General features: G+C 42.6%; 1 protein-coding gene across 3 annotated transcripts in view; it reads right to left on the bottom strand.

Moving 5' to 3' along the window:
* The window catches only part of notch3 (notch receptor 3), a 292195-nt gene that overhangs the window by 48134 nt on the left and 229576 nt on the right, over positions 1-14485 (bottom strand). For all 3 annotated transcript variants that reach the window (XM_087983126.1, XM_087983127.1, XM_043694935.2), the window contains one exon: positions 6321-6434. In XM_087983126.1, the coding sequence (XP_087839252.1) occupies positions 6321-6434 (114 nt within the window). The remainder of the gene's footprint in view (positions 1-6320; positions 6435-14485) is intronic.

The raw sequence follows: 14485 nt of genomic DNA, 5'->3' as shown, positions 1-14485 counted from the left end.
TCTAACGCTCCAGGGAAAAACAGCCCCAGCCTATTCAGCTTCTCCCTATAGCTCAAATGCTCCAACCCTGGCAACATCCTTGTGAATATTTTCTGCATCCTCTCAAGTTTAACAACATCCCTCCTATAGAAGGGTGAGCAGAAATGTATGCAGTATTCTAAAAGTGGCCTCACCAATGTCCTGTACAGTTGCAACACGATGTCCCAACTCCTTTACTCAATGTTCTGACCAATGAAGGCAAGCATGCCAAATGCCTTCTTCACCATCCGGTCTACCCGCAACTCCACATTCAAGGAATTATGCACCTGCACCCCTAGGTTTCTTTGTTGCCAGACCGGGGGGTCAATCTAGGTCAGTGAGGGTGATGGATGAACAGGATTTGGCATGAGTTAGGAAATGTACAGAGAGATTCAGATGCGCTGAAGTTTATAGACAGTGCCATGGTTCACTAGCAGCCAATCAGAGCTGGAGGTGCAGGCAGCAGAATTCGCCTCAATGCAGTTTTTTCTGGGGGGAGATTTGAAGAACTGTCTGCAAACAAGTTATTACATTAGAGCCAACATTTCAATTTTTAAAGTACAGACAGGGCAAGAAGGGAAGGTTCTGGCTATCTGAAAAAAAAACCCAGAGAGGTGAATGGGCTTTGGGCATTTGATTTGTCAGTGGCAGAGGGACCAAACTACTAGCAGAAATAAACTAATTACAGTTACAACTTCATGCAGTAGGGTGCGAAACATAGATATTGCAAATGTAATATGCAATTTGCTTATTTGATATTTTCAACAAAGAGGCAACATTCTGAATTCAGATCTTGGATTAAAAGTTCTAAGGTTTATGAAGTATGATTCCTGAAGAAGGGCCTGTGCGCGAAACGTCGAATCTCCTGTTCCCTGGATGCTGCCTGACCTGCTGTGCTGTTCCAGCAATAAAGTTTCAACTTATGAAGTAAACAACAGAACCAACAATTAATGCATGTAGATGTCAGGAAACTGGGATTTAGATGTCTTGTGCTAAATGCAGCTATATTTTGACATCTGCAATGAATGATGCCATTGTATGCATGTTCATCATTCAAATGAATTATTTCAGGGGCAGAGAACACAGTAAGAATCTCTGCATTTGTTCATTGAGTGGACTACAGAGGGAGAGGTGCAGAGTGAGGCAGCCCTTATTTTGAATGATATGTTTAACGTAAGCTCCATCTGCCCTCTCATGTGAATGATAAGGATCCCACAGCATATTTAAAGATATGGCAATTATCTCTCTGGTATCCTAGCCAGGTTATTATGACATTGCTGTTTGAGGAAGTTTGCTGTGTGAAAATTGGCTGAAACATTTACCACATTACAAGCATCTACACTTTAATAGTACTTGAGTGATTGGGACATTCCCAAAACTTTACAATATTGTGCAAGATGCTGCAGAAAGGTATGATGAACTGTTGCTCTGGGACTGAATTTGGCTGCGTTGCTGACTTAAAGAAAGCAAAGATTTCTCTTGGACAAGACCGAGGGGGATATAACAGTGAGGTGAATACGAGAGCTCCCAGTTGGTGAAAGTGATATCTAACTGAGCTGTGCAAATCACATTAACCAGCTCAATTCCAGCTCTGTGATGAATTCGCTCACCTCCGTATTGTGCGACTAACCTCAGTATTTCCCTGTACTACAAAGGTGACAACTAGCCAGGGTTCCAGCTCCTGGTTATTAGCCAGCAGATTTCAGATTAGGATGAGAGTTGTTCAATAGCCACCATAGTCAATTATGCTTCCTCTCCTCCATGTCGTGCCCCACTGTTTCAACAGGCTATCGTATGTTTGGTTATTCCCTGATTAAGTTCCAAAGTGTGATTTTTGTTGCTGTGCCAGTGGGAGCCAGGCCTGCAACTGCTAAGGCCCTAAGCTATATATGATGTTCTTCAACTCTCATCTCTTCAATCAAACACTTGGTCACCTGTCCCAAAACCTCCTGGATGAGTTGCTTTTGATTTTTGTATGGTTATGTTCCTGTGGACTGCCTTGGGACATTTTACAACAATGGGCGGCACGGTGGCACAGTATGGGCGGCACGGTGGCACAGTGGTTAGCACTGCTGCCTCACAGCGCCAGAGACCCGGGTTCAATTCCCGCCTCAGGCGACTGACTGTGTGGAGTTTGCACGTTCTCCCCGTGTCTGCGTGGGTTTCCTCCGGGTGCTCTGGTTTCCTCCCACAATCCAAAGATGTGCAGGGTCAGGTGAATTGGCCATACTAAATTGCCCGTAGTGTTAGGTAAGGGGTAAATGTAGGGGTATGGGTGGGTTTCGCTTCGGCGGGTCGGTGTAGACTTGTTGGGCCGAAGGGCCTGTTTCCACACTGTAATGTAATGTGGGCGGCACGGTGGCACAGTGGTTAGCACTGCTGCCTCACAGCGCCAGAGACCCGGGTTCAATTCCCGACTCAGGCGACTGACTGTGTGGAGTTTGCACGTTCTCCCCGTGTCTGCGTGGGTTTCCTCCGGGTGCTCCGGTTTCCTCCCACAGTCCAAAGATGTGCAGGTTAGGTGAATTGGCCATGCTAAATTGCTCTTAGTGTTAGGTAATAAGGGGTAAATGTAGGGGTATGGGTGGGTTGCGCTTCGGCGGGTCGGTGTGGACTTGTTGGGCTGAAGGGCCTGTTTCCACACTGTAAGTAATCTAATCTAATCTAAAAAAAAAACAATAAAAATGGTACAGAGGAACCTTGATTATCCGGCATTCAATTATCCAAATTTCGGATTATCTGGACAAAGTCGCAAGGTCCCGATGCTTGGCTAAACTGTGTTATCTGGCATTCAGTTATCTAAACATTCGATTATCCGAACAAGATACTCCCCGCCTGTGTCGTTCGGATAATTGAGGTTCCTCTGTATATAAATGCAACATGTAATCACATTATGTACTCTGAGCTAACTTATGTAAACTGACACTCCAGTATGGTCGAGTCATAGAGGTCTACAGCACTGAAAAAGGGTCCTTCAGCCCATCAAGCCTGTTCCAGTCAAAAACAAGCACTTAACTATTCTAATCCCATTTTCCAGCACTTAACCTATAGCCTTGTATGCTTTGGCAGTGCAAGTGCACATCTAAATACTTCATAAGTATCAAATTATTACCACGTTTGCCAAATACAACAACACTTCAAATTCATTCAGTGTATGAGAAGCAATGTGAGAGTCCCTAGCAGAGGCCAGATTTAAACACAGGTCTTCAACTATTTCCTTGTAAAATGATGTGGAGTGTTGGACAGGGATGGACAAAGTCAGAAGTCACACAACACCATGCTATAGCCCAATAATTTTATTTGAAATCACAAGCTTTTGTGAAGTGCTGCTCCTTCATTAGGTGAAGCTTGTGATTTCTGATCTGGTGTCGTGTGACTTCTGATCTTGTGAAATAACACACTGGTATAAACTCAAGGAGATCCATTGTTAAAAAAGCAAGATTTCTAGAACTCAAATGATGCTAATTTAGTCAGTAATACTTAACAAGGTTGGCAGAGGTTAATTTAGATCAGTTGGCTGGATGAATGGCTTGTAAACATGGTGATGCTAACAGCATGGGTTCAATTCCCATCACTGGCTGAGGTTACCCTGAAAGACTCTCCTTCTCAACCTCTCCCCTCGCCTGAGGTAGGTTAAATTGCCACTTGGCCTCTCTCTCTAATGAGACAGCAGCCCTATGGTCGAGTCAGACTATGGCCACTTGACTTGACATGGGTAGCCTACAAATAGGGGCTTTAAATCAGAATCATCACATGCGATGCAGTGTGTAACTGTCATTTACCCGAGAAATTCTAAAATGCTTTTATCAGATTGTCTAGATTTAATTCCACAATTGTAAATGGTGTCAAAGGCCTACTCCTCGAGCTATATCTGAGACAGTAAGATCAAGGAGAGATGGGAAAACCTTTTGTTAATAAAACAGGGAGGGAACAGGGCCCAAAAACGATGTTAGAAGCAGATACAACAGCAACTTTCAAACTGGGTCTGGCTATAAATTTGAAAAGATTGACTAGTTTTTTCTTAGAGCTAGCATAGACAACATGGACTAAATTGCCACCTGCACTGCTTTGTTTTATGATCCTAGATTGTCTATCATGTACATGACAGTGTAAAGGGACATCCTGTTTCTGCTTTCAACACCAGCTCTCTTGAGGGTTGTGCAAGCTTAGTCATTGAACATGTTCAAGCCAGGATCCATCAATTTCCTGATACTAATGTCATCAAGCAATATCATTGAGGTAGATGATCTGCAGCGATCTACGACAGTGGAATAGATTTGATGAACTGAATGGCCTATTCTGTTCCTTTATTTCCAGTGTATGGCTTGCAGACTCCCTATGGGTAAACGAGTGACCACTAGCATAATTCCAAAATTAATTCTTCCCGGTCTCTGATATGTTCAACATTCAATTACGATATAGCAATTTAATGCTATTTGACCAAGTGCATTCCAGGAATGAAACATCAAGTCAGCACAGAAAGAGGCCCTTCAGCCCATCATATCTACACCAGACATCAAGCACCTATCCACTCTCGTACCATTTTCCAGTACTTTACCCATAGCCTTGCATGTTCCGGCACTTCAAGTGGTTGTCTGAATACTTTTTAAAATGTTGTGATGGTTCCCATCTCTTCCACCCTTTTCCAGGCAGTGAGTTACAGATAACCATCATGCTCTGATTGAAAACAAATCTTCCTTAAATGCCCCTTTAGTATCCTGCCCTTTACTTTTAACCAATGGCCGCAGGTCATTCATGCCTGTACTGAAATGAAAGGTTTCTCCCTAACTACACCTCTCACTATTTTGTACATCTCAATCAGATCCCCCTCTCAGTCTTCGCTGTTATAAGAAAAACAATTCCAGTCTATCTAGTCTCTCTTCTAGGTCAATCACTCCAGCTCAGGCAACATCCTAGTGATTCTCTCCTTTGTACCCTCTCTCTTTCCATTGCAATATTGTAACCATAGTAACCATACCTTGGATTAGAGACAAAATAGGTTACAATGCACATTGCACATTGGTGTCAATGTGACATTTCCCTGTAGTTAAATAAAAAGTGAAGCTGCCACTGGTTACAGGTTCTGATAAGTGTTCATGTGGTTTTCTAACAATATCCTTCTGAACTCCTTTCAGCTTGTGTGGAGAAAGAGAAGCTAAGAATCCATAACTCTTTCTCAATGTTGTTTCTTACTTTTCTGCACAGTGTTACTCTGCAGTAAGAATGATCAAGTGCCAGTCAGGCTTACAACAACAACATGCATGTACATAGCGTCTTTTGCAAAAAATATCTCAAGATGCTTACGGGAGCACAATTAAACAATACTTGATTCCCACCCACTTAATAGAATACTAGGACAGATGGTCAACAGCAATGGCAAAGAGGCAGTGTTTAGGGAGAGTCTTAAAGAGTCTTAAGGAGAGATAAATGTGCAGACGAGGTTTAGGAAGGCAATCTCAAACTTATTCAAAAGGAAATTCTTCATCAATGCTGGCAGGTTGTAGGACTTTACAACATAAATAGGCTGGAGAAATTGGAATTACGTTTGGCACAGAGATTAGGAGAAAAGTTGATACAGTGTTTAGTGGAGTAAATAAGGGAAAACTGTTTCCACTGGTTGACCAGTCAGCTACCTGAGTATACAGATCTATGGTAATTAGCAAAAGAACTACAAGTGACATGAGGAACTTTCTTCAACACAGCAAAGGATTCTGTTCTACAGCCCGCTGCCTGAAAGGGTGGTGGAAGCAAATTCAACAATACATTTCAGAAGTGAGCTGGATATATTTATCTGAAGGGTAAGTACATGCAGGAGAATAAGGAAGAGGTAGGGCAGGTGATGTGCTAAATGAACAACTCTTCCAAAGAGCTAGCAGGAGCACTTGGGCTGAAAGACCAAGTTCAGCGATTGAAGTTGAACAACCAAATGAATGGATGCGGGTTGTACATCACAGGTGAACCTGACCTTACTTATCCAACACCTAGACCCACGCTATCCCACAAGAATCACGGGATAGACTCGCAGGAGCTGAGTCCTCTGAGTCCTCTGGTGAAAGTTACAGAGGCCAATGAGCATGTTTGCTCTTCCAACACAGGTGAATTAGTTGAATCAAACCCAAAATCAATTGTGTCTCAATTTCACATCTGCTCATTTCAATACTGAAGGGGTGTGAGTGTGTTCTCGCAGGAACCCATACAAGATTGCAATACACAAGAGCTCAATAGTTGGCTGTACTTTCCTAACCAGTATATTGCAACAAGGGTGAATGTTAAGGGAGAGCCTGCATAATATTGCTTCTTACCTGACGGGCATTTGCAGGCGAAACCATTGACGTTATCCATGCATTTACCATTGTTCACACAGGGATTGCTTTCACACTCGTTAATATCAGTCTCACAGTAAATCCCCTTGAATCCTGGAGGTTATAACATAGCAAGACATTAGTTTGATTAACTACATATTCACAAATGTAAACACCTAAAGATAATATATACACACATCACAGAATTGTTATGGTGTAGGAAGAGGTGATTCAGCCCAACATGTCTGTACCTCTCTGAATGAGCATTTCAATTCATGCCATTCTTTTGCCTTCTCTCGGTAACCTTGCACACTGTTCTTTTACAAGTAACAGTGTAATTCCCTTTGAATGCATTGAATTGAATCTGCCTCTACCACACTCAGGCAGAGCATTCCAGACCTTAACCACTTACTGCATGTAAAAGCTTTTTCTCATATTACTTTTGCTTCTTTTGACAATTACTTTCAACCTTTTCCCTCTCGTTCGCGATCCTTTCACAAATGTACATATGTACATGTGCATATATCAAGCAGTAATATAGCTTGTTGTTGTAATTGAAGCAGGAGAGTGTTTAAGCAGGTCAACACTGAATAGTTCCAGCCTGGATTACAGAACACACAACCTATGAAGTAATTGGTACTGGCTGCTATTTACACCTGCACTGAATTCACATTGCGTTTCACAGTTGTCCCATTACCACACACTTTGGCCTTGCATACATTGTTCGTTGTCAATGAAACACTCTGCCCTCCACCCCCTCATAGACTTCCCCTTTGCCCATCCTCCCCTGTTCTCCTTCATCACTTTACCTCTGGCCTGCATTTCCAGTGACTTCAACCCAGGAGACATGCAAAACAAATTTCCAATTCACTGTCACCCATTCTGCACTATCCCACAAAATCAATATCTCCCAAATGATGGTTCTTATTGATAGACTAAGAACCAAGAATGCAGGACATCTCTCAGTTTAACAGATGGTGGGTAACATTAAACATGATGTGGAGGTGCCAGTGTTGGACTGGAGTGGACAAAGTCAGAAGTCACACGATACCAGGTTATAGTCCAAAACGTTTATTTGAAAGCACAAGCTGGTCCTTCATCAGGTGAAGTGACTTCATTTGACAAAGCAGCAGTACTCTGAAAGCTTGTGATTTCAAATACACCTGTTGAACTATAACCTGGTGTCATGTAACTTCTAACATTAAACACGATTTTAGGGACTTGTTGTAGGAGAGCAGGAAGATGAGGATGGTGCAGAATTTCATAGCTTTAAAGTCCCAGGAAATAATAAGTTAGCTAAAACACCCCTGGTGCTTACATAGAAAAGGAATGGATTATATTGGGAAAAGACCAGGTTGTAAGTCAACAATGAAAGAGCTCTGTGAACAGAAGATCTGAATGACATGCTTAACGTGAACAATTGGCTCTCCAAGCCGAGTGTAGTTTGAAATAAAATAAGGGTTAGAAGCAGAAAATGATTTTGATTAAGCTTGTGGATATGATTCAACCTCCATTTTAAATTCCTTCACCCTTTTCAGCTTTTAGACTGGCGGTGCAAACTCCCGTCTCCAGATTTATAATGGAAATTGCTCATGTCCTTTTGTCAGGCTATAATTGCACATTCCCATCAATAGTGGCACTACAGTGCTACCAATGGCAGGCAACTGCAATTATGTTGTGACACCTGTCCAAGAGGTGTGTCTTAACATTCCTGAACAGGTAGAGTACAGGTACCTTCTCTTAGAAACGCGAATATGCAATTTTATAATGGATACATTTGAGAGAAAGAATGACAGCTGCAAGTTTCTATAATATCACAACAATATAGGTACAGATCGACATTTAAATGCTACTTTATAATCACATAACTAAAATGTACCAAGATTTATCGTTGCCTGTCAGCACCACAGGTTTACGTCTGAGCAGGCATACAAATTAGGAGCGGCCATTCAATAGGCCATTCAGCCCCTCAAGCCAGCATTTAATAAGATTTTGGCTGATCTGATTACAACCTAAAACTGGCATTCCCACTTCCCCGATATCCTTCCACCTCTTTACCTACTGAGAATCTATCTAGCACTGTCTTACGAATATTCAAGGCCTCTGCTTCCACCATCTTTTCAAGAGAAGAGAGCAGGCTTGAGGCACTGAATGGCCTACACTTGTTCCTTTTTTTAAGGCCTTATGGAATCGTGACTCTCAGAAAAAATATTTTACCTCTTTGTTTTAACGGATGGCTCCTGATATTTAAATGGAGACCTCTACTTCTATTTTCTTCCACGTCCCTCTCCACATCTATCTGCCAAGATCAATCAGGATCTTATATGTTTCAATCAAGTTACCACTTACCCTTCTAAAGTCTAGCAGCTACAAGCCTAGTATGTCCACATTTTTCTCAAACGATGATCTCCCACTCCAGGTGCTTAAGGAAGTTCACAAAGAATGGTGCGGAACATGATGTCTTGTCTATTTTGAACATAGTTTCAGGCGATGAATAGGGTGAGAGAGTTCAAAGACTTCAGAGTAAAACAGTTACACTAGTTGGATCAGCACCAAACCATTCAGGAGATGAGAATTAGCTGTATCATGAGCACTGCTTAGAGAGAATAAACCACACACTTAGAAGGCAGTCATCCTTCTTATGGATCACACCACAGATGAACCTCACGTATAAAGGGGATGGGGAAAACATTGATTCCTCCAACATTTGGTAATTCTTTAACATGTTTAAAGAAAAATGTAACTGTTCCAGTAATTAGAGGAATCTTGTCCTGGAATTCTAATTAGCCAGAATGGATGAACATAAGGACAAGGAACAAGATCATGGCTGATCTGGTTGTAAACTTAATTCTACATCCTTGCATATGCCTGATAATCTTTCATCCCTTTGGTAATCAAGATCTATCTACTTCTGTCTTAACAAATATTTAAAGGTTCTGCAGCAACTGCCTTTTGTGGAAGGAAATTCCAAAGACTCAACTCTCTGAGAGAAAAAGTATTTCCTCAACTCTGTTTTAAATAGGTGGCCCCTTATTTTTAAACAGTGAATTCTAGATTTTCCAACAAAAGGAACCATCCTATTCACATCCACATCAAGTCCCCTTAGGATTTTATGTGTTTCAATTAAGTCACACCTGACATTTCTAAACTCCAGAGGATACAGGCCTAGCCTGTCTAGACTTCCCTCATAAGGCAACCTGCTTATTCCAGGCATTAGGTCCAGTAAACATTCTCTGGACTGCTTCCCGCACGTTAACATCCTTCCGTAAGTACGGTGGCTGGTACTGGACACAGCACTCCAGATGCAGTCTCACCAATGTTCTTTATAACTGAAGCTGAAGTGAGGTCCTAGCACTTGGGTGGCTCCAAAAAATGCTATTATGCCACTGAATTCCAGGCAGCAAAACCTGGACCCCCTTCTGTTTGTCCACAAACACGTTAGTGCGACCATTTCCACTATAACAGTCGTTTTTACTTGCCAAATAGCAGTCCAGGGAGTGGGGCAGATTCAGGTCAATTCTAATTGTTGTCCAGAATTCCACAAAAATCACTTTCTAATTGAGCACCATTTGGACTGATGTATTGCAGTGACTCTGCACAACATCAGATATTCAGAAGCAGCACATTTGCATTGATGTATAACAGGAGAGGTCAACTCCTCCAACCACCGTCAACTCATTTGCCCTCCTCTCCCACAAGAACACAAAATTGATGACAGCTTTGCCCCATGAACAGTCTGAGATTTATCTTTTATTCAGTCAAGGGGTCTACGCTTGGAGGGTCCGAGGTTTGTAAGTATGGAGAGGTAATGTTAAAGCTTACAGATTCTATAGAGTGAATGCCAAGAAAAGGAAAGAACCTAATCATGTTTTATCAGTTTGTGAACACAAGCAAGTTAGAGTGGCACATGGTGTGAGGAATCTTAAATTAAGATACTGCAGATGTGTAAAGGAGTCCATTGCGGAGGTAGAAGAAATATTTCCTTTTGTTGGGTGATCCCTAAACAAGGAGTCGTAACATTCAAAAGGTATGTGGTCCATGCTGTTGAATTGGCTGCGCCAGGAGACAGGGAAACAGTACAGATCACTGAGAGTATTCAGGCAAGTTAAAGGACGCTGAATTTTCGGCACGTTGAAGTTCATGCAGTGTGGCTGATGGGATTCCATCAAGACAGACAATGAGAGGAACTGATTATTCTGGGAACAGAAAGGTGAATACAGTATCAGTAACCTAAAGGATGAAATAGTGGTGGAAATAAATGTTATAGAGTAAGTAGACTTGGTGGAGAATGAGCTTAGGAGCTTGAAGGGTGATTCAAGTGGAAAGTGGAGGAGGAGATACTGGTGCAGTGGTAATGCAACAGTATTCCAAAGGCCCAGGCTAAGGTTCTAGGGAGCAGGGTTCAAATCTACAGGAGGTGGTGAAATTGAATAAAACATGAACCCAATGTAAACATTGCCACTTAGCAAAAAAACCCAGTGATACCGACAGGCTGTGAATTATATTTTGTTTTAAAATCAGAACATTTAAAGGAAGCAGGCATCTTGGGCCATTCAGAATAAAGAACAGACGTATCACAGTTGTCCCTGGATATTGGGTGCAGGATTGCATTCCTGTTGTGAGAAGCTACCCAGATACATATCGAATGGTAACCCTTGTCTTGTTATTAAAGGCAATGGCACAGAGTACTACTGTCCATATGGAATGCAATATAACACCTGTGAGAGAGGAAAGCCCATAATAAAGGCTCCAATAAAGGTAGCGTCTCCTTTCACAATAAAGGTGCTTCCTCTGGCAAATGGAACCAAAGTTAGTGGCCAGTGACAGACAGCGGGACTGTGTGTGGTAGCAGAGCAGTTTGTACCTAATAAGCTGTGTGACTGAATGACCACCCACCAGCCTGGGAGGTTCAGTGTGTTCTGTGACCCATCACTGCGCAGTACACTCATGGCCACATGGATCACACACTGTAAAAGCGTCCACACACAAACATTACACCTTTAAGGACTTGGTGAAGCTGACTCCTGCTAAACATTGGCTGCTATTTCCTGACCATTGTGGAAGGGGATGGGTCAGTGATTAAATCTACATTATTGATCACATAGTGCTCGATTGATACTTACTGCGACCTGGATACATTTGAATAAACCTGTGCTGCAGCCTGTTAAGCAAACCTCGTTAACAAAAAGAAATGTTTGGATCTAGCACAGCTTTACAGGATTACAGGCTTACTAGAAAGGAGCTCAGAAATGGACTGAGGAGAGCCAGGAGGGGGCATGAAAAAGGTTTGGCGGAAGGATTAGGGAGGACCAACGTCATTTTACTCATACGTAAGGAATAAGAGAGTGATCAGGGAGAAGGTAGGACTGGTCAGGGATAGCACAGGGAACCTGTGTGTGGAGTCTGAGCAGATAGGGGAAGCCCTCCTGAGTTTTTTACTTCGGTTTTCACTAAGGAAAGGGACCTTAGTGTGAATGAGAACTTTGAATAGCCGGGAAACAGACTTGAACAGATCGAGATTGAGAAAGTTGACGTGCTGGAAATTTTGACAAACATTAAGGTAAATAAGTCCCCAGGGCCAGACCAGATTTATCTAGGGAAGCAAGAAAGGAGGTTCCTAAGCTGCTGGCGAACATATTTGCTTCCTCACTCTCCACGGGAGTTGTATCAGATGGTTTGAGGGAGGAAAATGTTGTTCCTTTTTTCAAGAAGGGTAATAGGAAAATCCCTGGCTATTACAGTCCAATCAGTCTTACATCTGTGGTCAGCAAGATTTTGGAAAAAATTCTTAGGGATAGGATTTATGACTATTTGGCGAAGCATAGCGTGATTAAAAACAGTCAGCAATGTTTTTGGGAGGGGCAGGTCATGCCTCTCCAATCTTTTTGAGTTTGTTAAGGAGGTGACAAGACAGGTTGATTTAGGTCAGGCAGTGGATGCAGTGTATATGGACTTCAGCAGGCATTTAATAAGGTTCCCCCTGGTAGGCTCATTCATAAAGTCAGGAAGTATGGGATATAGGGAGATTTGGCTATCTAGATTCAGAATTGGTTGGCTGACAGAAGGCAGAGAGTGGTTGTAGATGGAAAGTATTCTGCCTGGAGGTCAGTGGTGAGTGGTGTCCTGCAGGGCTCTGTTCTTGGCCCTCAACTCTTTGTAATTTTTATAAATGACTTGAATGAGGAGGTTGAGGGGTGGGTTACTAAATTTGCTGGTGACACAAAGGTTGGAGGTGTCATTGATAGTATCAAGGGCTGTTGCAATGCAACATTGACAGGATGCAGAGCAGGGCTGAGAAATGGCAGATGGAGTTCAACCTGGATAAATGTGAAGTGATGCATTTTGGAAGGTCAAACTTGAATGCTGAATATAGGATTAAAGACAGGATTCTTGGCAGTGTGGAGGAACAGCGGGATCTTGGTGTTATAGATCCCTCAAAATTGCCACCCAAGTGGATATGGTTGTTAAGAAAGCATATAGTGTTTTAGCTTTCAATAACAGGGGGATCGAGTTTAAGAGCTGCGAGGTTTTGCTACAGCTCTACAAGTCCCTGGTGAAACTACATTTAGAATATTTTGTCCAATTCTGGTCGCCCTATTATAGGAAAAATGTGGCGGCTTTGGAGAGGGTGCAAAGAAAGTTTACCAAGATGCTGCCTAGACTGGAGGATTTGTCTGACAAAGGGAGGTTGACTAAGCTCGGACCTTTCTGTCTGGAGAGAAGGAGGAAGAGAGGTGATCTGATCGAGGTGTACAAGGCAATGAGAGGCATGGATAGAGTCGATAGCCAGAGACTTTTCCCCAGGGCAGGATTGACTGCCACGAGGGGTCTTAGTTTTAAGGTATTAGGAGGAAGGTATAGAGGGAACATCAGAGGAAGGTTCTTTATTCAGACAGTTGTGAATGCGTTGCCAGTGGTGGTAGTGGAAGCAGAGTCATTAGGGACATTTAAGCGACTGCTGGACATGCACATGGATAGCAGTGAGTTGAGGGATGCATAGGTTAGGTTATTTTATTTTAGATTAGGACTAATCCTGGGCACAACATCGTGGGCCGAAGGGCCTGTTCTGTGCTATGCTGTTCTCTGTTCTAAAAGCCCTTAGGAACATCTATTTCAGCTCTAGGAATCGAATTCAGACAAGCAGAAAGCAAGGTGCATCATAGTAGCAAGGTGTGTGTGTGTGTGTATATATATATATTTATATATATAAAACAATGAGTGTAACTATGAGTGTGATATAAGGGAGTGTGAGAGTGAGTGAAAGTGCGAGAGTAGGTGAGTGTGAGAGAGTACAAGTGAGTCTGGGAGTGGGTGAGAATATTTGCATATGTATATGTGTGCGTACATACGTTCCTATGCCTTTAACATGTATGCAGCCTGCTTGTGTCTGTCTGTATGTGCCTCACTCTTGCTCCTTCAGTCTATCTCTCGATCTCTCTCTCCAGTTCAAATACTAAGGCCGGGTTCTCAAACCTTGAGTAAATGAACTGAGGGGCCTACCCCTGGGGGTGGTGGTGGTATCTTCTTTCATGCCTGGGGAAGCATTCACCAGCTTTGGCCAGCTTTGTTGGCAGACAGGCCAGCACGACTGGCAGTGAATGCCATAGAACAGTGAGGTTCAAAGAGAAAGCTATGCAAAGAAGGATGAGGGCCCTTTCTCTTTATTCTTCCGCAGGAGTGCAACTGGAGTGTAAGTGCCTTTGTTGCTCCCCATATCCCTGTCTGGCGTGACAGTAATGTAGTATGTGAGTGGCAGACTGCGTTGAAAGCACTGGCACCATACAGTACACTCGTCTCTTCACAATGGACTATTTACACAGTAACGTAAAACCGATTCCAAAAGATGGGATTAATTGGAGGTTCATTAAAATAGAATACACTGAATAATTAACCTTTCCCGAGCCCTGCTCACGGGATATAGACCTTTTTATCTTTTCTGCCAATGATCAAACCTCCATACTTGGTGTGAAATGGGTGGGAGAGGGGTTTTAATTATCGTTTCTTAATTTGGTCTACAACTGTAGAAAGGTTCCTGCTGTAACTCTACCGGATTAAGGAAAAAATAAATCCCTAAGTAAGTTTTTATTCCCGTCTATTATTTCCTGGTGCTGCACAGAGAATGTACTACTTGAGGCTCAATTACATTCCTTCAATCTGTAAACCAA

This window comes from Chiloscyllium plagiosum, unplaced genomic scaffold, assembly GCF_037043375.1.
Source record: "Chiloscyllium plagiosum isolate Xiang-an unplaced genomic scaffold, Cpla_swu_hap1 HiC_scaffold_45, whole genome shotgun sequence".
Classification (NCBI taxonomy): domain Eukaryota; kingdom Metazoa; phylum Chordata; class Chondrichthyes; order Orectolobiformes; family Hemiscylliidae; genus Chiloscyllium; species Chiloscyllium plagiosum.
Note: the sequence above shows the minus strand (reverse complement) of the source record. Positions and strands in the feature narration are given on the sequence as shown.